The 22,478-nt window shown below is 55.1% G+C and overlaps 1 protein-coding gene across 1 annotated transcript in view; it reads right to left on the reverse strand.

The window, feature by feature from the left end:
• Positions 1-22,478, reverse strand: part of SH2B3 (SH2B adaptor protein 3) — a 96,513-nt gene that overhangs the window by 13,527 nt on the left and 60,508 nt on the right. Inside the window, exons 3-4 of the mRNA XM_044990076.1 lie at positions 5,410-5,511; positions 3,296-3,387 (exon numbers count right to left, since the gene is read on the reverse strand). Coding sequence (XP_044846011.1) covers positions 3,296-3,387; positions 5,410-5,511 — 194 coding nt within the window. The remainder of the gene's footprint in view (positions 1-3,295; positions 3,388-5,409; positions 5,512-22,478) is intronic.

Genomic DNA, 22,478 nt, shown 5'->3' on the forward strand with positions numbered 1-22,478 from the left:
GTCAGGGCTCGGCCACCTGCGCCACGCGAGCCGACTTTTAATGGCACGCTGCTGCCTGCTGGGGGCCCGGCCCCACTCAGCCCCCCGCCCCGCCCATCGCTCTCTCCTTAAGGGGGCAGGAGGCAGCCAAGCTCCCCCTCCCCCACTTCTTCCCCCAGCGTGGTGCTTTCCTGCCCCTTCCCCGCCCACTCCCTCTACCTGCCCCCGATCAGCTGATCGCCCTTGCAAGGGGGAGGGGGAGCGGAGCCGCAGCGCGCTCGCTGCTCCGCAGAGGAGGCAGAGAAGAGGTGGGGATGGGCCCCTGGGGAAGGGGGTGGAATCGGGGCATATCCCCTCCAGCCCCCTGCTGTGAGCACCCCAGCCCTCTGCCCTGACCCCCCCACCCCCCCCCACCCAGCCCCTCCACACCCCGTTCTCTGACTCTTGCACCCCCCCCCCCCACATCCCCACCCCCACGCTGAGCACCAGCCAGGCGCTCCTGCACCCTCGGTCTGGGGTCCCGGCTGTCGGCTCCGCTCAGCCCGCTGCCAAACTAGGTGACCGGAACCCCAGGCCAGCGGCGGGCTGAGCGGGCCGGCGGCGTAAGATCAGCATTTTAATTTAATTTTAAATTAAGCTTCTTAAACATTTTGAAAACCTTGTTTACTTTCCATACGACAATAGTTTAGTTATATACTATAGACTTACAGAGAGAGACCTTCTAAAAAAACGTTAAACTGTGTTACCGGCCTGCGAACCCTTACGCTGACGTGAGTAAGCGAAGACCCGGCCCACCACTTCTGAAAGGTTGCCGACCCCTGGCCTAGTCATGGGAACAAGGAGCACAGCGGGGACCGGGGAAGCAGAGCGCTTCGTAAATCACAACAGGGCTCAGCCCTGACACGCCACCGGGTATTTCAATAACAGGAAGCGCCTGGCTCGCAGGACGGGGCGATAGCCGGGCCAGCCGGGGCTTCCGGCGCTTCCTCCCCAGGGAGCGGCACTGCCACCTCGCTGTGCCAACCCAGTGCCCCTCAGAGCCAGGCCCCCCTTCTCCCCTGGCCTTCCAAGCAGGGATTTGGGAATCACGCCAGCCGGCCCCTTCCGGGCGCTTTGGGAACACAGGCTGGCAGCTCCCCGCCACGAGCCAGGGAACCACAGTCCCGGAGCTCGAGGCCCAGCAAGGGGCAGAGACCAGCTCACGGAGCGCGGCAGCACAACCCAGGCTTCGGGGCTCCCCGTCAGGCCCTGCTGAGGCCTTCCTGCTCGCTCAGGGCTAGGGCCCAATTACTCCCCAGTATAGTTCCCCAGCCCAGGTGACTCACACCAGGGATGCGTCTGGCCCAGCATGGCTGGACTGGCTCACCACTAGCCCAAGGGAGCCCGGCCATCACCTGCAGAGCCCAATTCCCAGGCAGTGGGTCAGTACAGGGGGAAGCCCGCACCCCACCCTCAGTCCACAGCAAGGCCCAGGCTCTTGGGACCCACAGGGGTGAGCTTGGCCTGGGAAACCGCCAGCCACACATGCAGAGCAGGCCCTGGCAGCCTGAGGGGTGAGTGTGTCCATGGGGGGAGCAGAGCCACGTGCCCGTGGGAGGAAGAGCCTATGAGGGGAGATGGTGCTCGGGGGCTCCTGGGAGGCGGGACAGGAGAGCAGCCCAGCTGGGAGGTGTGATGTTCGGGGCAGCAGCTTTTGTCGACGGAGCCCTGCTTGCAGCCCCTCACCTCCCTCCCCAGAAGCACCCGCAGCGCATCCCCCATCCCCCGACTTGCAGAGTGCTCCAGGCGGCACAGGCTGGTGCCAGCTGGCACAGGGGCCTGCCCGCCACCCAGGGAAGGGAGCCATTTGCTCTGCCCTCCCCTCGCTGCCATCCCAGCAGCAGCGTGCCGGGGGTGAGGAATCCCAGTCCCCAGCCAGCCCGGCTCCTGGCAGGTGTTCAGAACATCTGGCTCTGGCCACTTGTTAGGGGGGCTGGCTGCCAGGAAAGGCTTGGCTGGCACTTGGGGGAATCCCCACGCACCCGAGGGCAGGCTCCGAGCCACAGTTGCAGAGGAGGCTCCGGGGGCAGGGGCGTTTCCGTTTGCAATGCAGCCCGCCCAGGGGCTCCTCAGCTGGCAGGAGGGAGTTCCTTCAGCGCTGCAAGTGCTCCCCCAGCCGGCTGGGGGCTTCGGCAAGCTCCTTTAATGACACTAACTCTGCGACAGGCGTTTACGGTGGCACTGGCCGGCTGTATTTCCATATCAGTGCCCGAGCCGGGCAGCTCTGCCAAGTGTGCCAACGTCCCAGTCTCTGCCACCAGCGGGGGCTCTGTGCCAGGGTGCCGGATCCCGAGGACCCCGCCCTCCACGGGCACTGACCCCGTGAGCAAGTTCCCCCTCCCTGTTGTGCTGGATTTGAAATCCGACATTTTCAGCCCAGAGAGGGGAGGGCGCGAGAGGCCCAGGGAAAAGCCTGGGCAGGTCTCCCGGGGAGCCGCATGGCACTGGGCTAGTCTCACCTGCCCCCACTGGCTGCAGGAGGCTGGAGAAGCCAGACTAGCCACGCTGCAGCCTCATAAAGGCTTTGGACTGTGGCTTGTAGCGCCTGTGTCTTGATGCAGCCTCTTCCTGGAGCCAAGATCTGGGCACATGGAGCCCTGGGGCCTAGCAAAACTGTGGGCAGACTGGCCTGGAGGGGCTCACTCACCCAGCTCGGCCTTGCCAGCTGCAGGCTCTGCCAGTGACTCCCCTGCAGCCCTCGCTCAGGGTGTCTGGAAATCCCGGCCCAGAGACTCCCCTTCTCACCGGGCCCCCGCATGGCTAAAGCAATGGGACAGCTCCATCTTGGGATTCCCAGAGCACAGCTCTGCCCGGACCAATGCAGGGCCTGAGCCCCTTCCCTTCCCTCGGCCTCCAATGGGAGCCCGAGGCCCAGAGCACCCAGCAGGGCTGGGCCCTACATGGGCAATGTTTTCAGGAGCTCAGCTGCCCTGCCCTGTGCATTCGAAGGGCTCGAAGCCGCCCAGTCACTGAGAAGCAGAGAGTCAAAGGTCCGTGTCCTGAGGCCCGTGGGCGGGAGGTGGAGTTTGGACCAGGGAAACAGGGGGAGGGTAACAAGGGGCGGCTCCTCCACCATCTGGCCTGGGCATCCCTTCAGCTCTGCGGGGGGAACGTGTGCACAGGCGATGCCCACTGGAGTGTCAGGCAGGGGCCCAGGCCCCAGGGAGGGAATCGCACCCATCGAGTGTAAGTGTCAAGAGCCGACTGTTCCCAGTGTCACACGAACTCGGGGTCAACCAAAGCAAGCGCCCGAGCCACTGGCCCTAGCGCTCCTTACCCTCGGGCCGTACATTCTTTGATTTCGGCTGTCCAGGAACTCAGCTGCTGCTCGTCCCCAGCCTCGAATACAATGTCTGTGCAGTTATTCACCTAGACAGGAGAGAAGGCGAGTGTTGGACGGACGCCTCGTGGCACGAAAACACTGCTACCCCTGTCCCGCCCGGGTCTCCACGGCCCACCCCACAGGAGCGGGGATTTCCGCTTGGGTCCTGAGAATCAGCTACAGGATCACTCCCACCAGCCCCTGGGAGTTCCCTCCCTGTTCTTCCCTCTGGCTCTCTGCTCCCCCGCCCCACTCTCCCTCCCACCCCGGCTGGGCAGCCGTCTCCAGTGGAAATGATTCATGGCCTCTGCAGCGGAAAGGAAAGGGAGGAAGGAAACTCTTGTGGGGAAGGCTCTGGCTCCAGGGCGGGGAGATCTGGGCCACTTACTTCCTAGAGGAACTTGGCCACTTACGGCCTCACATTCCACCTGCCCCTCACTGGGCCCCCATGGCTGGGCGGCACAAGTGACGGTGGGCAGAATGCTGTGCCTGCAGCCAGGGAACTGAAGAGCAAGTCCCGCACCATGGCCCCTGGAGCCAGCGCGTCTCAAACTGCACTGGCACCCCGAGTCCTGGCTAGCTCTGCGACTCGTACCCAATTGCTTTTGTGGGCATGGGGCGGGACGTGCCAGCCCCTGGAGGGAGAGGGAGAGGACTGCTTGGGGAGAAGGAGGCCAGGCAGCAGAGCCGCACCAGGAGCAGAGCAGATGGGAGGGGGAGACGTGTGCTTTGCACAGGGCAACCTCAGCACCAACAGGGGCCAGAAGCCAGTGTGGCAGTCACCCCTCTGGGAGCCTGGTCCCCAGTCTAAGGATGGGAGACCTCTAGCAGAAGAACGGGGCAACGAGGAGCGATGGCTGCCTCATCCGGTGCCCACAGCAGCATGGGCGCAGCTTGGGGGCCTGGACATGCGCCTAAAGGAGAGGATACATGTGACAGACGGTTCTCCCAGCTCTGGGGTAGGCAGCAGGCAGAGAAGGGGACGACAGTCTGGGGAGGGGCTGGTGCCAGCTCGGTCGTCCCCTCTTGGGGAAGGAACGGACAAGCGCTGCTATGAAGAATCTGGTCACTGCAGCGTCTGCAGAGCAGCAGTGGGGGCGGGCACCAAGGAGGGGGTGACAGATGACAAACCGGCTCCTGGAAGCCCCCAGCCCAGATGCTGCCAATGACACAGGTAGCATTTACCATCCTTCTGCTGGTCTCCAGGGGGCCAGATCCCGCCCCAGCCCAGTGCATTATCCACACAAGGAAACACCCTGCATCTAACCAGCGTGACTGCGAGCTGAGAGAAAGCTACCAGGGAAGTCAGCGGCCTGAAGGAAACACCCAGCCCAAGCCAACAGCACCCACTCCCCCGCAAGCAGAAGAGGAACTGAAATTTGGCATCCGAGCTCCAGCGGACACATGCTGCGAGGGGAGAAGGAAACCCCAGAGCCTGTGATGTGCCCTGAGGCAGCTGCTGAGTCGGTGCAAGGAGGCTGCTCGCCCAGACAGAAGGAGCCTGGCTCTGCTCCACCTGCACACTCGGACTGCAGGCCCCGGGGCTGTTTGAGCAGCAGCTCCGGCACCCATTTGGAACGTGCCGAGGCTGCGCCTGCAGGGAGAGCCACAGAGCCCACGCTCGCTGTCCTGTACACGCCCCAGAGCTGTCTCTAGTGACAGGGCCTCTGGGCTCCCCACCCCAGGCTCAGGAGCCTCTGCCGGGCCCCTTGGTGCTGGCAGGAAGAGAGCTGGGGAGGCGGCAAGGCTCTGGCAGAGGGCACTGCTGTATGACAAGCAGCAGGCACTGGCTGGCGCAGCATGGGCGTTAGCTGCCCCAACGGCTGGTAACTGCTGGCCTGTTTGAACTCAGATCACTGACAGGGGCAGAGAACGAGACACAGACTGAGGTCACGTGTTGGGCCGGCCCTGGAGTTTCACAGAGCATTCGCTCCCTGCTGCAGGACTTGGTCCGGGGCTCAGAGCCAGGCAGTAGATCTCTGGCCCCCATCCCAGGGGTCACTGCCTGTAGAACCCTACGGTCAGCCCTCGCGGGCCTTCCGTAAGGGCAGGGGAGATGCAGGCCCTACCTTGAGTACAAAGGTGTTCATGTTGTCTGGCATCTCGAGGCGGGTGCATCTCCGGATCTCTTGGACAGCGGAGCAGGTCGTGAGCAGCTTGGGTTTGGAGCACTGGAGAGAGAAAGAGAGATCGCTGAGCGGGCAGAACCAGAACCCTGGCACCCGGAATGACACAGAGCCCACCCGGAGACTCTTAAGGCGGGGCCGCATCCTTTGTGATGCTAAGCACCCTCAGCTCCCACCACCCGGCATGGGAACAGAGGGTGCCCGCATGTGGCAAGAGGTGCGCTGCAGGGAAAGCACCAAGACCTGCTCCTAAGGGGGGCGGGGGGTGGAGGGAGAATCACAGACTTCAGCTCCCTGCCGACCTGACTGAATTGCTACTAGCAACCTTGTGGTGAAAGGCTCTGGGTCCTGCTTCCTGTCTCCAGGGCCATCCAGCATATCACCCAGCAGAGACGTACATTGGGGGCCAAGACAGTAATATTCTACGGAGGAAGGTTAAACTAGTAAACAGTTCTCATCTGCTCTGCAGCACTGCACCTTGGCTGCTGTTCGTGACCCCTGCTGGAGCTCATTTTGGCTTCAGTTAAATGAGACAAACTTCAGAACAACTTCTGAGGCAGCCCCTGGCATTGCATTTTAACCTCTACTGTCCAGATCTGCAGAAACACAAACCAGTCCTTTGTGCTTAAGCAAATAACTGGCACAAGCTACCAAAACAAGGCAGCGGCTCTGCAAGGAATCACAATCAATATATTGCACAACATCTGGCCCTGGCACCCTCCTCTCAGACACGCGGCGCAGTCAGCTTCCTTGCAACCTCCTAATGGGATAAAAACAACAGACACCAGCCTGAAGGCAGCTGATCTCTAACACATGAGCTGTGCTCTTGCTCCTAAGCTTGCAAATCTGGGCTCCTTGCTTTACCCAGAGAAGAGCTTCAGAGCCTCATTGTTTACCCCCTTTCAAGATCGACATGTGCAAGCAATTGCTTTTTAATCAACAATAACTATGGGAAAGTACTGCAAAAGTAAACTACATTACCGCATAATCTGGTTCCCAGATGCAGGCTAAGTTTCCTCCCACAAGTCAGGACTGCCAAGTTGCATGGCCCTGCTGCCATACGTTCTCTAGGCCTCCTAACCTTTCGTCTCCGTCGCTCTCGGAGAACTAAACGATCAGCCTGATTTTCAAATCCCTATTTATAGGCCAGACTGCACAGAGCGCAAGTGGAAAAGGCACCAACATTTCCAGGGCTGTTCTCAATTAGACCTTTTGTCGTAGTCTGAAACATTGCAGTTTTGATGCTGCAAATCAGGACCCAGTGCTCAGCCAGCATGAAAGGTTCGCATGCCTCCTGGGCAGGATTCTGCAAACGGCTGTCATAAAAAGAAATTCTCCGTGGCGGGACTTCAGTGGAGTTACACCAGGGGAACGCTGGGCCTGTGGACTTGAAAATCTGACATGGGATGCAGCTCTTTAAGTTTAAAAGGTATGATCAAGATTTTCCAAAGTGGCTAGTGATGTGGGATGCCCAATTAGCCACACCTTAAAGGGGCCTGGCTTTCCGGGCATAGACGATCAGTGTTACAAGCGTGCTCTAGGTCTGTGTACATGTAACAGATAAGGTGCCAGTGGAAAATACACAGCGTCACATGGGTTTGCTACAATGAGAATGTCGTGCCCTGCAAATGGCTCCCTCTGAGCAGCTCTTTCCATCAGCTCTAAAGATGGGGTTGGACGCACCGGGAGGCCCCTTTAAGGTTCTGGGGTTGGACACCCAAACTCAGTAACCCCTTTGTAAAATCTTGGCCCGTGTGTTTTTCAACCCCCTCACCCCCCGTTTTGTTATCCAAGTGACTAATACACAGGAGAGGATTAAAACTCCATTAATCCTAAACAGCGAGTTTACTTTTCACTGTGCTTGCCGTTTGTTTAAACCCAGATCTGGCCCCAGAAAAACAGACTGGAGAAGAACTCGGGCCTTCCACTTAGCACAACGAGAACATTGAGCCAGTTCCTAGCTGGCCAGAATTCCCACCACCAGCATCAGCGGCACATCCTCACATTTTCCTATTCCCGGACATCTAACGAGAAAGCGCCTGGGTCCAATCTATCCTGGCAGCCTTGGATACATTCCTGACTGTTGCGTGGGCTGCTGCGCTGGCCTCTAACTGAAACATCTGTCCGATGACCCTGAAAATCCCTGAAGGTGTAAAAAGGATCCCAGGAACTGCTGCTCGGCTGGGCTGCTCAGCTGTGGTTTAAAAGAACCAGCACTTCTTCCCTCTCCCCGGGAGAAATCTCCTTGAGCCCCAGGGCTGGACACCCTTTCAATCCTAGTTATACCTATAGGTTTTATGGCCCGCTCCAGGGAGGGGAATCCCACCCTCTGAAAGCTACGCAGCGTGCACAGGACTTGTTTAAATAGGCAGAGTAAGCTGGTGGAAGGAGCCAGTCAACCTGACTTCAGTAAAAGGGCAGGGGCCCAGACAGCCCTGTTGCAGAAACATCATTGGTCAACCCTTAGAAAAGGGAGGGACCAGAAGGAACGGGGCCAACCAGTCAGGTGGGGTAAATCAAACAGGGTAAGAAACGGGAAGTGCCAGTCTGTTGGAACCCTGGGATGGTGGGTGGTCCCCCAAAGGAACAAAAGGCCTCCCCACCCCCCGCTGATGAGGGAGAGCCACAGGGGTCTCTACAGAGCAGGTACAGCCTGGGCAATGGCAGAGCAAACATTCCCCACCCTTTCCCACCATCACCTGCTCTGTTCCAGCCTTTGCTTCCAGCAAGGGGGCCAGTTAATACTAACTTGGCAGGTGGTTTCTATGCTGTGGACACCCATCCACTAAAAACCCTCATGCTTCATGGCATGAGCCAGCCCCTGTGAGGGGTCAGGAAGGAACTTACCCTAGGGGCAGGTCACTCCATACATGGCAGCTAGGGGGGTTTCTTGCACCTTCCTCTGAAGCAGCCTTGTCAGACAGAGGACCTGGACGACGGCTGAAGGCGCACTGCTGTGATCCAGTTGTATTAACATCAGTAGGACTAGTCACTGGGGAGGAACCTGGATGCTCTCTCTGGGGCAGGAAGAAACAGACTCAAGGGGAAAAACCCAGCGGGGATCAATTTCCATTTGTCAGAACCATGTGGCTTTTCAGATGGGCCCGTATGTGTGAAAACACTAGCGTTGTTATTACTTCGTCTTGAAACTAATGAGCCATTTTGAAATCCAGGTGAGCAAAGCTAGTTAAGGAAGGAAACCGAGGCAGTGACACCCCTTAATATTTTTACCAGAAACCTTTCACTTCTGGGAGCAGTTACCAGCCTCAGCCAATGACCTGGGCTTTTCCACCGGGATCTGAGTTAACATCTTTGGTTGGGATGAGCCGCGTGATTCATTGGTGTCCAACAGAGCAGCAAGGAAGTAATCCCTGCAAAGCTGCTAACAGATGGTGCCTTCGTGGCCAGCGCAGAAAGTGTCCCTATGCCAGATCGTCCAGCCCTTGAGAATCGGGACAACTAATCGCCCCAAAGACCGGCCAGCCCCACGCAGAGAGAAGTCACTGGGCGATGCTCTGGAACTACTCCATACGAAGCCAGTCAGGACTCTGGGGGAGCCTCCCCTCTGGGAGCAGACTGTCTCCAGAGCAAGAAGCTTACACAGCTTCAACCTTCCTGGGCCTGAGCTCGGAGCATTCAGCATCCTCTTCCCACACCGCGCGCCTCCCACAGCGAGTCCGCCCAGGCGGGGTCCTGGGGAAGCCAGAGGGCCCTGCACCCCCAACTCCGCAGTCAGACGTGACTCTCAGCCACCCAGTAAAACAGAAGGTTTATTAGATGACAGGAACACGGTCCTAAACAGAGCTTGTAAGTACAGAGAATAGGACCCCTAAAGTCAGGTCCATCTTGGGGCCAGGGAGCCCAGAGCCCCGGAGGTGAGGGGCCAGGAGGTCACCTGATCTCTTTGTTCTCCAACACCTTCAGTCGGCACCCGTGCAGAAGAGGGGCCCAGGCCATCAGTTGCCAAGAGACAGGGGGTCGGCCATTCTCTGTGCAGACACCATCACACTGGCTCTAGGACTCTGCAACAATCACACCCCCTTATCCCACCACCTAGTTACTTAAGAACTGCATGGGGGAAACTGAGGCACCCACACAGTATTCAGAGAAAACAGTGAGACCATTCCCACTTCATCACACTGTGTCAACGGGGTATTTAGTGAAGGGAAAACATGTTGAACAAGTGCAATTATAAATGAACAGTGGCAAAGCTGGCTTGGTTCAGCGTCTGCGAAACCCTCACTCAGACGGAACACAGAGATTCAGTCTGAGGCCCTGAACTTGGAGCAGGTTGGCGCTGGGGTCTCAAACCAAGGGAGTGGGGAATTATGCTCGTCAGTTTCATGTACAGATTGCTCAGCCAGCCTCATCCAAGCGCTGAGGAAATGGCCACCGAACGCCACCCGCGCGGAGCTCACTGCCAGGAGAAGAATGAGGTGCAGGGGCAAAACCTGCCCCGTTCGAGGGCTTGGGGGGGGGAGAGGATAGGGGGAAATGTTGCAGGGTAGTTCCCTGGTGGCTTGGACTGAGCCGGCTTTAGCCTGAGCAGCAAAGTGTGCCTAGGTCTGAGAGACACTGAACTCAGCACCCCACTGATCGCTGCCCTCCCCCATCCGCCCAGCTCCAAGGCTGTCTCCCCTCCCCCCCGCCAGGCCACCGTTCTCCCAGCCAGTTCTCCGGGGGCCCGGCCCCAGGCAGGGAAAGCTCCTCTCCTACCTGGCACTGCCAGAGCAGCCCAGGGATGTGGCTGGCCTGACGGAGTCACTGAGCCACGGCCTAGAGCGTGCCCACTATTGCCATGCTGGGACGGGACACACACAGGAGGCCGTGCTGACGAGAGGCCCTAAACTGGCCATTTCCCGCCCGTCACAGTCCCACCCCCAGCTCAGCAACAAGGCAGAGACAAGAGGTGCACTTTGAGCTACGGCCCACAGGTCACCAGTGTTCACAGGCCAGATTCACCTGGGCTTGATATGGTGCATTCCACTGACATCGCCAGAGCGGCTCTGGATTTACACCCGCGTGACTGAGGGCAGAATCTGCCCCCGGGCGTCTCAGTCAGCCACAAGAGTGAACTACCGAGCTCATGGCGATGGGCCGCTGCTCACCCCGAGCACCGCGCTGGGAGCAGCCCAGGAGAACATCCCAAAGGCAGGCCACAGGTGGGTGGAGGAGACAGGTGGCCACGGAGCCAGCTGGGCCTCACCAGGGAGAGGAAGTCAGTGTTTTGAATAGCACCCGAAGCAGCGGGGACGATGTCGCTCTGAGGTCACAGACGCCACGCTTCAGACACAGACTCGCCACCGGGGCCTGGCAGGGACACCTTTCCTCCCAGCCCCGTGAGCTGCACTGCACAGCCAGAGGGGGATTTCACAGCCTCCTCTGGGAGTCAGGATCTGGGGCAGGAAGGAACACTGGCCGGCTCTGCTGCAGCGTCTCCTACGTTCCTGCCATGCCCAGAGATGGACCTCAGCCCGAGCCCAGATCCAAACCCCTTGGGTTCTGGGGAGTTCTCCTCTGCCCCTCTTTGGCTCTCTTACTGCACGGCTGGGGGCAGGCATCTCAAACTGAAAGCGGAAGGGCAGCCACTGAAGTCGCAGAGAGGCCGCACGGGTCTGACTCCGGCATGAGAACAACCCACGTGCTGAATGTTGCGCTCGCTTCGTGCCCTCCGGGAACCGAACCCCATCAGGGCACCATCACAGCAGCCGTGCCCACCTCCTCGTCACAGCCCTGGGAAGGCTTCACCCCTCTGCATTCCAGCAGGCAAACGGCTCACTTCCCATCCAAGGGCCCAGTCCTGCTCCCATCGAGGGCACTGGGTGTTCTGCCGCCGAGGCAGGACTGGGCCTTGGAGAGTTATTTTTCAGCCCACCATTCCAAACTCAGACAGAGGCTTTGGCTTCTTGGGGTTTGTTTTCAGTCAGTTTTTCCTACTTCCCCGTCTCTGATGTTGGGTTTCCCATTCCTCTGTGCACATCTGGGAGCTGGGCCATCTGCAGGGCAGAGACTGAGGCTAGATTGGATGAGCTTTCAGGGAGAGGAAGCAGCAAGATGTGCACGGACAGAGCTCTGCTGGGGAGAGACCAGGGGTTCTGCTCACTGCTTGGGAGACCTGCGTGAGAACTGGATCAACCCGAAGGCCTGGAACCGGGTTCTGTGATCCCTTCCTTGTGGGAGTTAACACTTGCTCTCGGAAGTGGCTCTGTGGGAGCTGGGAAAGGGGGCTGCTTTTGGGAATCAGAGCTACTCATGCAAGTAATGCTTTTCCAGCAGGCACCAAGAGCAAACAACAGCCAGAATCGCCTCCCCTGAGATTAACCGGACAAGACAAAAAAGAAGAAAGGTAAAGTCTACAAGAGCACTCCCAAGGCACGTGGCTTGTGCGAAACAAACAATGGCTGCCGAGGGGCCTTTGATTTAAAGGTGCACTACACAGCGAGCAGAGGCTTCGCCGTTACATAGCGAGGGAAGCCACATGCCAGAGTGGGTTTGTAGGATCTGCTGTCCCAAAGTGAGGGGGCCTCAGAAGGAGCAAGCAGTAGGGACAGGAGGAAGGGGAAGCAAGAGTTATAAGTGACAATATCCCATTGTCATGCAAATCGCTAGTGTCAGTGATGACCCAGTGATCCAGAGGGATAGAGACCAGGAAAGAGCGACAGAAAATCTGCAAAAGAGAGTGACTTAACAGTGACTAATTAACCCCTCCAGCTCCACTATCGGGTCAACAGCATCAGCATCTCTGTTCCAGGAGGAGAAACTGAGGCACGGAGAGGCGTTTAAATGACTCTCCCAACGTCCAGGCTGTGATTGGGGCTCCGGAGAGCCTGGCTCCCAGCTCCGTGCTGTCCCCAGAGCAGCCATCGCTCCAGGCTGCCCTGTGTCCGTGGGCTGGCCTGGCAGGACGCTGCTGGAGGATGTTGATTTTATGCCTAAGCCTTGTAGCTGCCCTTTCCAAAGCCAGCTCAGGGATTCCCAGTGGAGACGCAGCACGGAGGAAGAGGCTGGGGCGTGTGAAAAGCGGGCTCGGCGGGGTCAGGGAAATACAAGGCCCTGGAACAGCCTCCATCCCTGCCGGTAGAAATGAGCTCCCCCGCGGCTGAGCGCTGGAGCCATTTCCTGAGGCTAAGCCGTGCCACTGTGACACCGCCTGCGGGCGTGCAGTCGGCAAACGGCCCAGCGCAGGGGATTTACGGTCCCTCGGTGGCTGGCCGGGCCAGGCCTCATCCCCACCACCACAGGGGGATGGGAGTGACGCAGAACAAAACCAGTGACAGAACTGAAGTCAGAGGCTAGGGCGCGGTACCAGGGCAGGTACTGGGGAGTGCTGAGCTGTTCTGGGAGCTCGGCTCACTGCTCCAGCCTCTCGCCCCCCGGCCTAGCTGATCCCATGTGCCGACTCCCCAGGATGCTTCTAAAACCATTGGGAAAATGTCCCCATTTGGGTGCTCAGAGCAGGCCCAAGCCCCCCAGCACTTCCCATCACTGACCCCTCTGCTCCCTGCATGGCTTTCTACCTATCCCAGGAGCCCCATGGCATGAAACACCCTGGGCTGGCGTCCCCACTTGGATGCACCAGAGTAACTCCATTGACAAGGGCAGGCCGTTACAGAGATGAGGTGGGTGAGATAATATCTTTTCTTGGACCAGCTTCTGCTAGGGAGGAAGACGAGTCTCTGGAGTGAGCGAAAACATTTCAGTCTAGTAAATTGGGACTTGTTAAAAAGAAAAAAACAAGAACACAATATCGTCCAGCTCCCTGTGAAGACTGACAAAACACAGATGTGACAAGCAACTCCACCCTGCAGTTCTCACCAGGCAATCTGCATCCGATCAAGAGAGTTCAGCGTTGGCTGGTTTTAAAGGCTTCTTATCTGCTTGGGTTTTGGACATCAGGTCTTTGGCTCTCAATTCCCACTGGAAGTCACTGACTGGAATGGTCAACAGAACTGGGCTCCCAAATCCCATCTGTGCCTTTGAAAATCACCCCCCCTTATCTACACTAGCAGACTCCATGGACAATTGGAAGGATGAAGGCATCCCAAGTGCCACAGACGCGAACCCCAGTTAACAGATAGGGGAAGTGATTTTGATTCAGACTGATCAGAACTCTTCACTCCTGACTTATTTTTCTCAGCAGCTGGTTAGGAAAAAAATCTCCTTGTTAAGGTTTCAACACATCCAACCTCTTCAGCTGAGGACAGAGAAAGTTTCCTAGAGACATCTCTGAGTCATCCAAACAGTTCTTCAGCAAAAAAGAGGGGGCTAAGTCAGACCACAAACAGAATCTTCCTTCTCTGTCTAGGAGGGTGAAGGCCATAATAGACCTTCATCACAACATTCAAAACAGGAAGAAAGAGCACAAGGCACTGCCCACATGCTCAGGGTTTAACTGATCGCCATATCTGGGGTCAGGAAGGAATTTTCCTCCAGGGCAGATTGGCAGAGGCCCTGGGGTTTTTTTGCCTTCCTGTGCAGCGTGAGGCACGGGTCATTTGCTGGAGGATTCTCTGCACCTTGAGGCCTTTAAACCACGATTTGAGGACTTCAATAGCTCAGACATAGGTTAGGGGTTTGTTACAGGAGCGGGTGGGTGAGATTCTGTGGCCTCCGTTGTGCAGGAGGTCAGACTAGATGATCATAATGGTCCCTTCTGACCTTAAAGTCTATGAGTCTCTGATCTCTCCCTTGCATCTCCTCTTCCAGCATCAGAGGCTTCATACAGCTGGGGATGAATACAAATATTCCAGATCTCCCGGAGCCTGTGCCAGCCTCATAGAGCTTTAACATGACTCACTTGGCTTCTGGGAGAAAACATGGTCTGGATTTCAAGTTTGGAGCAAAACCCTGAGCAGGGAAGCATTTGTCATGTGGTTAGAGTTTTGCAATTCAAGTTCTGCCCAGGTCAGGTGGTGTGTAATTTTAACAGGGTAGCTTGAGCTTATCATAGGACCTGTGGGCAGAGGACATGGGAGGGGGGGAGCTTGCTTCTAGACCTCATCTGATCACTCTGTAGGTCTGTAGGTGATTTAAAAAAAAACCAAACAAACCCACCCACTAGTTGCATTTTTAGTTAGTAATAAATGTTCAAAGCAGGCCAGCCAGATGCACTGGCCAGTCAATCCTGTCTGAACAATTTCCCTGACATACAGAGAACAGGACTGTGGATTCATTGCCATTTAAGGTATAGAACAGGTCCTTGATCGTGAGAACAACAGGAACAGGGATTAAATGGTGCCTAGACTTTGCTGGCCCAAATGTATGTCACCCACTGAGAGTAGGTTAAAATCCACTTTTATTTAATCATTCATGCTGCTTGCTTGCTTTCTGGCTTTTCACTGAGCAGAAAACAGGCCAGCCAATTTCAGTTCCTGGTTCTCAGGCATTCCCACAAGGTTGCAAGGACTTTGTTGCAAACAACAGAGTCACATTTACAGCTGTGCAAACAAACCCTGGTTTCATACCAAATTTTTTAAAAATCACAGAAACTTTTACAGTGACCTGACGTTTTCTAAAAGCCTCGTTATTACGAAATCGGTACCTGGGACACGCACTAACCCAGAGCTGTCCTTTTAAAAGCCGCCCTTTTCTATAAACAGCACAGGGGCCCGACAGGAACAGCTCGAGGCAGCTGGCGTCACAGGAACTGCCGTGCAATGTACAGCTCCACAAAGGGTGGAATTAACAAAGTGACCGGAAAGTAACAATCATAGAAAAGGGAGCTAATGCATTTGGGTTAGAGAGACAAGGAATACAATATGCAATGGAATGAGGCCTGCTGCCATGGCAGCACTGGGTCTTTTGGGACACCTTTATTTAACAAAAACCTGCACTCCAGTATTCGCCGCAGCAGTCCTCAACGACTGCACCAGTGCTCCTGTGTTTTCAGCTGTCAACAAGAGAATGCTGGGGACGAAAGACACCCTAAGAAAGCCCTGCCTAGGAGCTTAGCTGATCCACCCGGCTTTGGGGATAAAGTAGGAGAAACAGCATGAAAACGAAGCCATCTCACAACCAAATGTTGAAGGCCAGACGTAATGCATGACAAACACCACAGCGTTCTACAGTACGGGCCAAACTACGCAGTTGATTCGGAAAACCGCTACAGCCTAAACACTAATCCAGTGACTGCGGTAATGGCTCAACCCCCTGTAGCAATGACAGGGGACCCAGAGGCCAGCAGAGTCTATCCTGATAGGGGACGTGCTGCAATTGTGACAGAGTCTGAACTCTTCAGCTTTACACCCAACTAGGGACATGAGAAAACGAAAGAAAAGCCCCAGACTGGCAGAGCAGGTTTGTCTCTTTGATCTTTGGGCCACTGGAGACATGGGTATCAACTCTGAACTGGGTCACATGGGTCCCACCTCAGTGCAATCTGCAGGTCTGTCAGCAGAGACACTCTAGGACAGGGGTAGGCAACCTATGGCACGAGTGCCGAAGGCGGCACGCGAGCTGATTTTCAGTGGCACTCACACTGCCTGGGTCCTGGCCATCGGTCCGGGGGGCTCTGCATTTTAATTTAATTTTAAATGACGCTTCTTAAACATATTTTAAAAACCTTATTTACTTTACATACAACAATAATTTAGTTATATATTATAGACTTATAGAAAGAGCCCTTCTAAAAACGTTGCAATGTATGACTGGCACACGGAACCTTAAATTAGAGGGAATAAATGAAGACTCGGCACAGCACTTCTGAAAGGTTGCTGACCCCTGCTCTAGGAGGCTAACAAACCTGGGGGTGGATTGTTTTTTCAAAGCTGTGGTTCTGTCCTCAGGGAGCGCCCAGCATTGCAAGGCATACAGGACTGAAGTGCTAGAGGAGCTTAAAAGCAGTTTTGGTTGAGGAAGGACTTCCCCAGAGCGCCAGAGGTGTTACTGGGGGAGATTCCTTCAGAAGAGCTGGACTGAGCCAGCACACCTCTGCCCCGCACTGGCCATACAGTCACTGAAATGCAGCTACCTCTAGAGTGGCGCTGGGCAGCTATTGAACAGCTGACAGCAACACTGTACAGCGTGTGCTAGGATGAGAAGAGATGTTTCACTACCTGGACCAGGGGGAATGCAGGTAAAACGTAATGAGGCCTGGACACTGGACTAGACCCTGGTCCCCCTTAGTCTCTTCCAAACACAGGCATTATTACAGTTCTCCTGCTTGGACAATGCTTCTTTCCAGACCCCAGCTCTAGCCTTTGAATCCCTCCTTTCAGTCAGCTGCTACATGAAAGCACAAAGGATATGAAGAGCACAGAGGATGCAGCAGCTGACAAATCAATAGGCGTTGTGTTGCAGGACTAGATAAAAGCGAGAATACAGCCTCCGACGGATTTCGTTCCCATTGTGTGGAAACAAACAATTCTGACCCATCAGAAATGGGATCTCCGAAGCTGTGCATGCATTCAAAGCAAAATGGCCACGGCTGACAGGAGAGGCCGTCTTACCCCAGTTCTCGTCCAACGCCCTGGGTTTTAATCAGGGCTGTTTGCCCTTCTCCCCAGATCACTTGGGAGAGTATGAACCACAGGTCTAGTCGCTCCCCCCTCCCCCAGCATAACTGTTACAAACCATAGCAGCTGTTTCCTAATATCTTGCATGTGAATCCTACCACCCCTCCGGCAAGGCCTGTAGATTGGTCAGCACAGAATCTGCATGGGTGACACGTAGGAGGACTGTCTTCTGGGCTCAAAGGGGCAGTGTCACAAATCAGGACATTTCCAGAAATGTTCTCAGGGTGGCAGGTGACAGACAAGCTCTCACTCACACACACACACACACGCAATCACAGATCAATCTGCATGCCACACACAGTCTCAACACACACACAAATATACTCAGTGCAGTAATGTGTGCACACCATATTCTGAATGCCCTTTACTGGTTATTCTAAGGATAGTGCTTCTAGATACAAGAAATGCCTGTTTTGGACTACATTACCCATAATCCTTAACAAGAAATGGGTTCAAAGAGCCAACTGGATTGTTGTCAACAAACCTCAAGGGCTCTGTCTTTCTTCCTAAAGAACCCACAACCCCCACATGTGCACAATACACCACAGTGGCGAGGGCACAAGGTTGCCTCTCAACACAGTAGGGGGTCACATTCTGCCTGCCTCCGTCGGGTTAGTGACACCCTGCTTCTCATCCTAACAAACGCTGCGCAGCGTTGTTCTCAGCTGTGAAATAGCCGCCAGGCTCCACTCTAGAGGCAGCTGCATTTGAGTGACTGCACAGCTGGGACCGTTCTGAGTGAATCAGCAGTATTAGAGCGTAAGCTCTTTGGGGCACAGACTGTTTGTTATGTGTTTGTACAGCACCTAGCACGACTGAGGCGTTTTGGTGCCATTCACAGTATACATGTTCTATAATAAGGGATTCCTGCAGACTGTCCCCCCAGGAGCTGCTCTCTGAAGATTAACTGCCCTTTGGTTTCACTGAATGAGACCAACCAGCAAAGCCAGCCCTGCTTGGGGCCATGCAGCACTGCTGGGCCAGCGAGCTGCCCATCCTTGGGATCCAAGAATGCTCTAAGTATGGTACTTACACAGCTGCCATCACCACAGTCTCTGGGCACCTCACAATCTTTACCGGATTTATGAGTAGCTGAAAGCTTGTGCTGTCACACGGGTGAGGCAGAGGGGCTGAGTAATCCACAATCTGTGCCGTCTCCCTCAAACAAGCCATGAAACCACTGCACGCAAATTAGCTGCCCAGCAGGGTGGATGACTGGTGGAGTGAGATAAAGATGTGGCACACAGGAAGGCTGGAAACAAACTGCCCTTTATATCCTGGCCTGTCCCAGGGGAACAAAAGGGATGGCTCTCAAGTGACTCCTGTTACAAGTGCCCTGCTGAGCGATTTGGATGGACGCTGGGGATGCCAGCAGGCAGCGGGGACTAGATTAGCCTCCACGCCCCTCGAGCCCGTGCAGTGCAGCAGAACAGGGGGTCGGGAGCCCCCAGATGCAGAGCAGTGGTTGAGAAACTCCTCTTGACCAGACTCCGGGAGAGCCAGCATTTTCCAAGTGACTGTTTACCAAGAAATCAGCCTCCCCTCCCACCCCCACCCTGCCCGCGTACACACATGGGACACATGGATACACTTGTGTTTCTATTTACTTTCTCCGAGCAAAGGAAGTTATTCTCAGTGCTGCTTCACAGAAGCTGTTTACAGGAACCATCCCTACCTAAACACTGACAGGATGTACGTCCAGCACAGGAAACCAGCTCCGCCGAATCTTTGGAGTTTACTCTGGGAGCTTTTAGGGTATTCTAGGAAACAGCTAAAATACACAGTTTACATGGAGCTGGTGGGTCGGCTTCCTAAAAGTGCTTCCAAACAAACAAAGGTTCGTCCCCACGGAGGGCTGTGGGCGGGAGGTGAACGCACCACTCGCAGATACAGCCAACCCCTTTGGTTTACTCCCAGAGCATGGTCACGAGGCCTGCTTTAAACTCCCAGGGATCTGGAAGGGCATTCTGGCTCTCAGCACACCCATAATTAATTTACCGTGCACAGCACTTGCTTGCAGGATGGAGGTTTATCGATAGCAGATTAGTTCCTACTATCTCATTAATAGCTTCTAACATATCCGGGCTGGCTGTTTGTGCTGGACCATCCCATTTCCCCACAACCCACCCCTTTGAGTCATTCCCTCTCTCTAATTCTCACCTTTACTGTTTTCCCTTTAGTGTATGATCACCTCTCGTCCTTTGAGAAGTTTTACGATGCTGCACATCATGGCTAGTATATATAGAAACAGAACACATCACAATTAACTGGCATGTGTATAGAGAGACAAACAGAGACATGAGACAGACAGAGCTACCACTGCTCTGTACTGAATGGAATCAGAATTGCTAAAGTGTGTGTCATATGCCCTATACTGCCAACAACTGAGAGATTCTCTTCTAGCTCAAGTGGTCAGGGCTTCTGTTTTTGGAGCAGGAGGCTCTGCCCTTCATTGCTGCATGGTCCACAACTTTGCAAATAGCCCCTGGGTGCGCTACACTGAAAAAAAAAAAAAGACCCACAGCAGTCAGTCTCAGAGACCAGGTCAACTGACTCAGGCTTGCACTATGGGGCTAAAAGTAGCTATGTAGACATTTGGGCTCGGGCTGGAGCCCGGGCTCTGAGACCCAGGGAGAGCGGAGGCTCCCAGAGCCCAGGCGCAGCCGGAACGTCTACACAACTGTTTTTAGCCCCGCAGCACAAGCCCGAGTCAGTTGACCTGGGCTATGAGTCGCTGCCATCTGACCTCCCATACAGCACAGGCTACCACCACCACCTGCATACTACACCCACCATACATCAAGCCCTACGGTTTCCCACACTGCTGTCTTGTTGAGCTCTCCAGCAAGTGTTATCTGCTGCCGGCAATTAGCAACAGGAAATAATAATTCTCAGCCCTGATGTGGGCAGTTCTCTCTCAAAACCAGAGCCCCGAGGCAGGGAAAAGACATGCAAGTGGATCCTGGAACCACTGAAGTCAATGGTAAAACTCTCACTGATTCCAGCAGGGCCAGGATTCCACCCCATGGCACAGAGAACGCAGGAAAAATGGGCTGACAAAATCGATTTCAGCAAAGCACAAGGCCACATTTTCAAAGACTACAGCTATGCCTACAAAACTCTCGGCATGGGCATGTGTATAAGTGCAGGTGTGCAATCACCATCTACGTGTGTATGCGTGTATGCGTACGCATAGCTGTGGTCACAATCCACCTGCCAGTTTCGACTCCTCCACGTAGAACTGACCATATGTTGGCCTAGGAGTTCTACTCTCCTTGTACATGTAACTGGGACAATTAAACACATCTGGTTACTCATTTTTGTGCTTGGCAAAATTAGATTTATGACTTCCTCAAGCTTAAAGGAAAAGCTGTGCTCTCCTCAGGCGGAGATCTGCAAGACAGACAAGTTAACCTATTTTTCCTCCACTCTGAATGTTTTGTTACATTGCTGCCAACTCTCACAATACTTAGGGTGTTTCTTAAAGCCCCAGCTTCTGGAGTCAGGTGATTACTGAGTCCTTTTTTTTTAAAAAAGAAAAGTTTTTAGGACTCCTGATTGCAGAGAAAAGCTTGATAATGAGCCACAGAGTGCACTCTAAGGCTCAGAAACCAGAAGAAGAAAAAAAAGAAAAAACCCTGCACACATTCATTTTTACACCTCATGATTTTTAAGTCATTCATGGGGTTGGGGCCTGGCTCATGATTTCGGAACTTTTGGGGTTGTTCATGCTGCTGTTACCTTGTCCTTCCATCCACCCCGTGCTCAGTTCATCTGTCTAATCTCCGTTGTGATACCCAGGCTTCAATCTCCCCAGGGCATGGCCAATCCATACAGTGCCTAGCACAAAGGGTGAGCTGATTCTTGACTGGCTTCCTGGGCACCACCATGATACAAGTAAATATGAGTGACAACAGCACACCACCCTGTGGATCCATGTCGATGCAACCCTCCACAAGGAGGGCAATTCAACACAGCCAGCACATTCCTGGCGATCAACACGGGACATAGCGTGCACTCAGGGTCTTGTCTGTTTCAGAGGCTGCACGCTGCTGCAGTGTTGAGAGAGGAAACCTCCGGGCAGGCCTCACTGAAATTCGCAGGCTCAGAATGGAGCATCAGGGTAGCTCCTGCCTTTCCATCAGCCCCCTCTGCCTTTGCCAGCCTCTTCCAAACACCAGGGGAGCAGCCAGAAGGCTAGCACCTGGGCCCCCACTAGCTCAGCTAATTATCTGCCTCTGAAACAAAGCTCTTGCTACAGAGCTGCAGTTCAGCAACTACAGAGGTACTGGTCTGACCAGGGCTGCCCCGGCCAGACAAACACACGGCTCTCAGCTCTTCATTCGGCATGTGCTCTGTCAAAACACACCCACACAGGACCTCCGTGGCAGCGCAGCCCTCGTCGCTCTGGGCCATTTCAGATCCCGAAGCAGAATCAGTGGGGTCCCGCAGTATTACGCAGAGATATCCAGCAACAGGGCCAGAGCCAGCCTGTGGTTTATGGAAGGAGTCTCTCCCCTTCCTCTCAGCCTGGGTAGCCCCATGGCAGAGGCAGGACTCCGGCCTCATGCACCCGAGCGCATTAGGAGAGGACGACCGAGCTGCCACACCAGCCCCTCTTTCCCAGGGTATCTGTCATTTGTTTGTTTTTCCAGCTTGGAAAAGAGACGACTAAGGGGGGATAAGATAGAGGTCTATAAAATCATGACTGGGGTGGAGAAAGTAAATAAGGAAGGGTTATTTACTCCTTCTCCTAACACAAGAACTAGGGGTCACTAAATGAAATGACTAGGCAGCAGGTTTAAAACAAACAAAAGGAAGTATTTTTTTCACCCAACACACAGTCACCCCGTGGAACTCCTTGCCAGAGGATGCTGTGAAGGCCAAGACTATAACAGGGTTAAAAAAAGAACTAGGTAAGTTCATGGAAGACAGGTCCATCAATGGCTCTTAGCCAGGATGGGCAGGGATGGTGTCCCTAGCCTGTTTGCCAGAAGCTGGGAATGGGCGATAGGGGATGGATCACTGGATGATTCCCTGTTCTGTTCATTCCCTCTGGGGCACCTGGCACTGGCCACTGTCAGAAGACAGGACACTGGGCTAGAGGGACCTTTTGTCTGACCCAGTCTGGCCATTCTTATGTTTCCCACCCAGTCTGTCCTGGCCTGGTGGGCCGGGGCTCCATTCTGGCTCCAGGCCTAGCCCACAGCACCTCCCCTGAATGCTCGATGACAGGAGGTGAGAGAGACAGAGGCAATGTGCTGAGATGACAGCAAGGGGAGCAGGGGGTTAAGCACCCCTGGGGCCCAGAGGAAGCCAGCGTCTGTGGGTGCCAGACGCTTCAGAGGACAGTTATGGAGTGATCCATCCCCGTCACCCATTCCCAGCGGCGTCAGGCTGTTGGAACATCCCAGTGACAGCTACGGCTCTGCTGCTTCTTTACATCAACGGTCCGAGCGGGTCAGAGTGTGCCAGGCGCTGGCCAAGGAGCAGGGCTTT

The sequence above is a fragment of the Mauremys mutica genome, chromosome 16, assembly GCF_020497125.1.
Source record: "Mauremys mutica isolate MM-2020 ecotype Southern chromosome 16, ASM2049712v1, whole genome shotgun sequence".
NCBI lineage: Eukaryota > Metazoa > Chordata > Testudines > Geoemydidae > Mauremys > Mauremys mutica.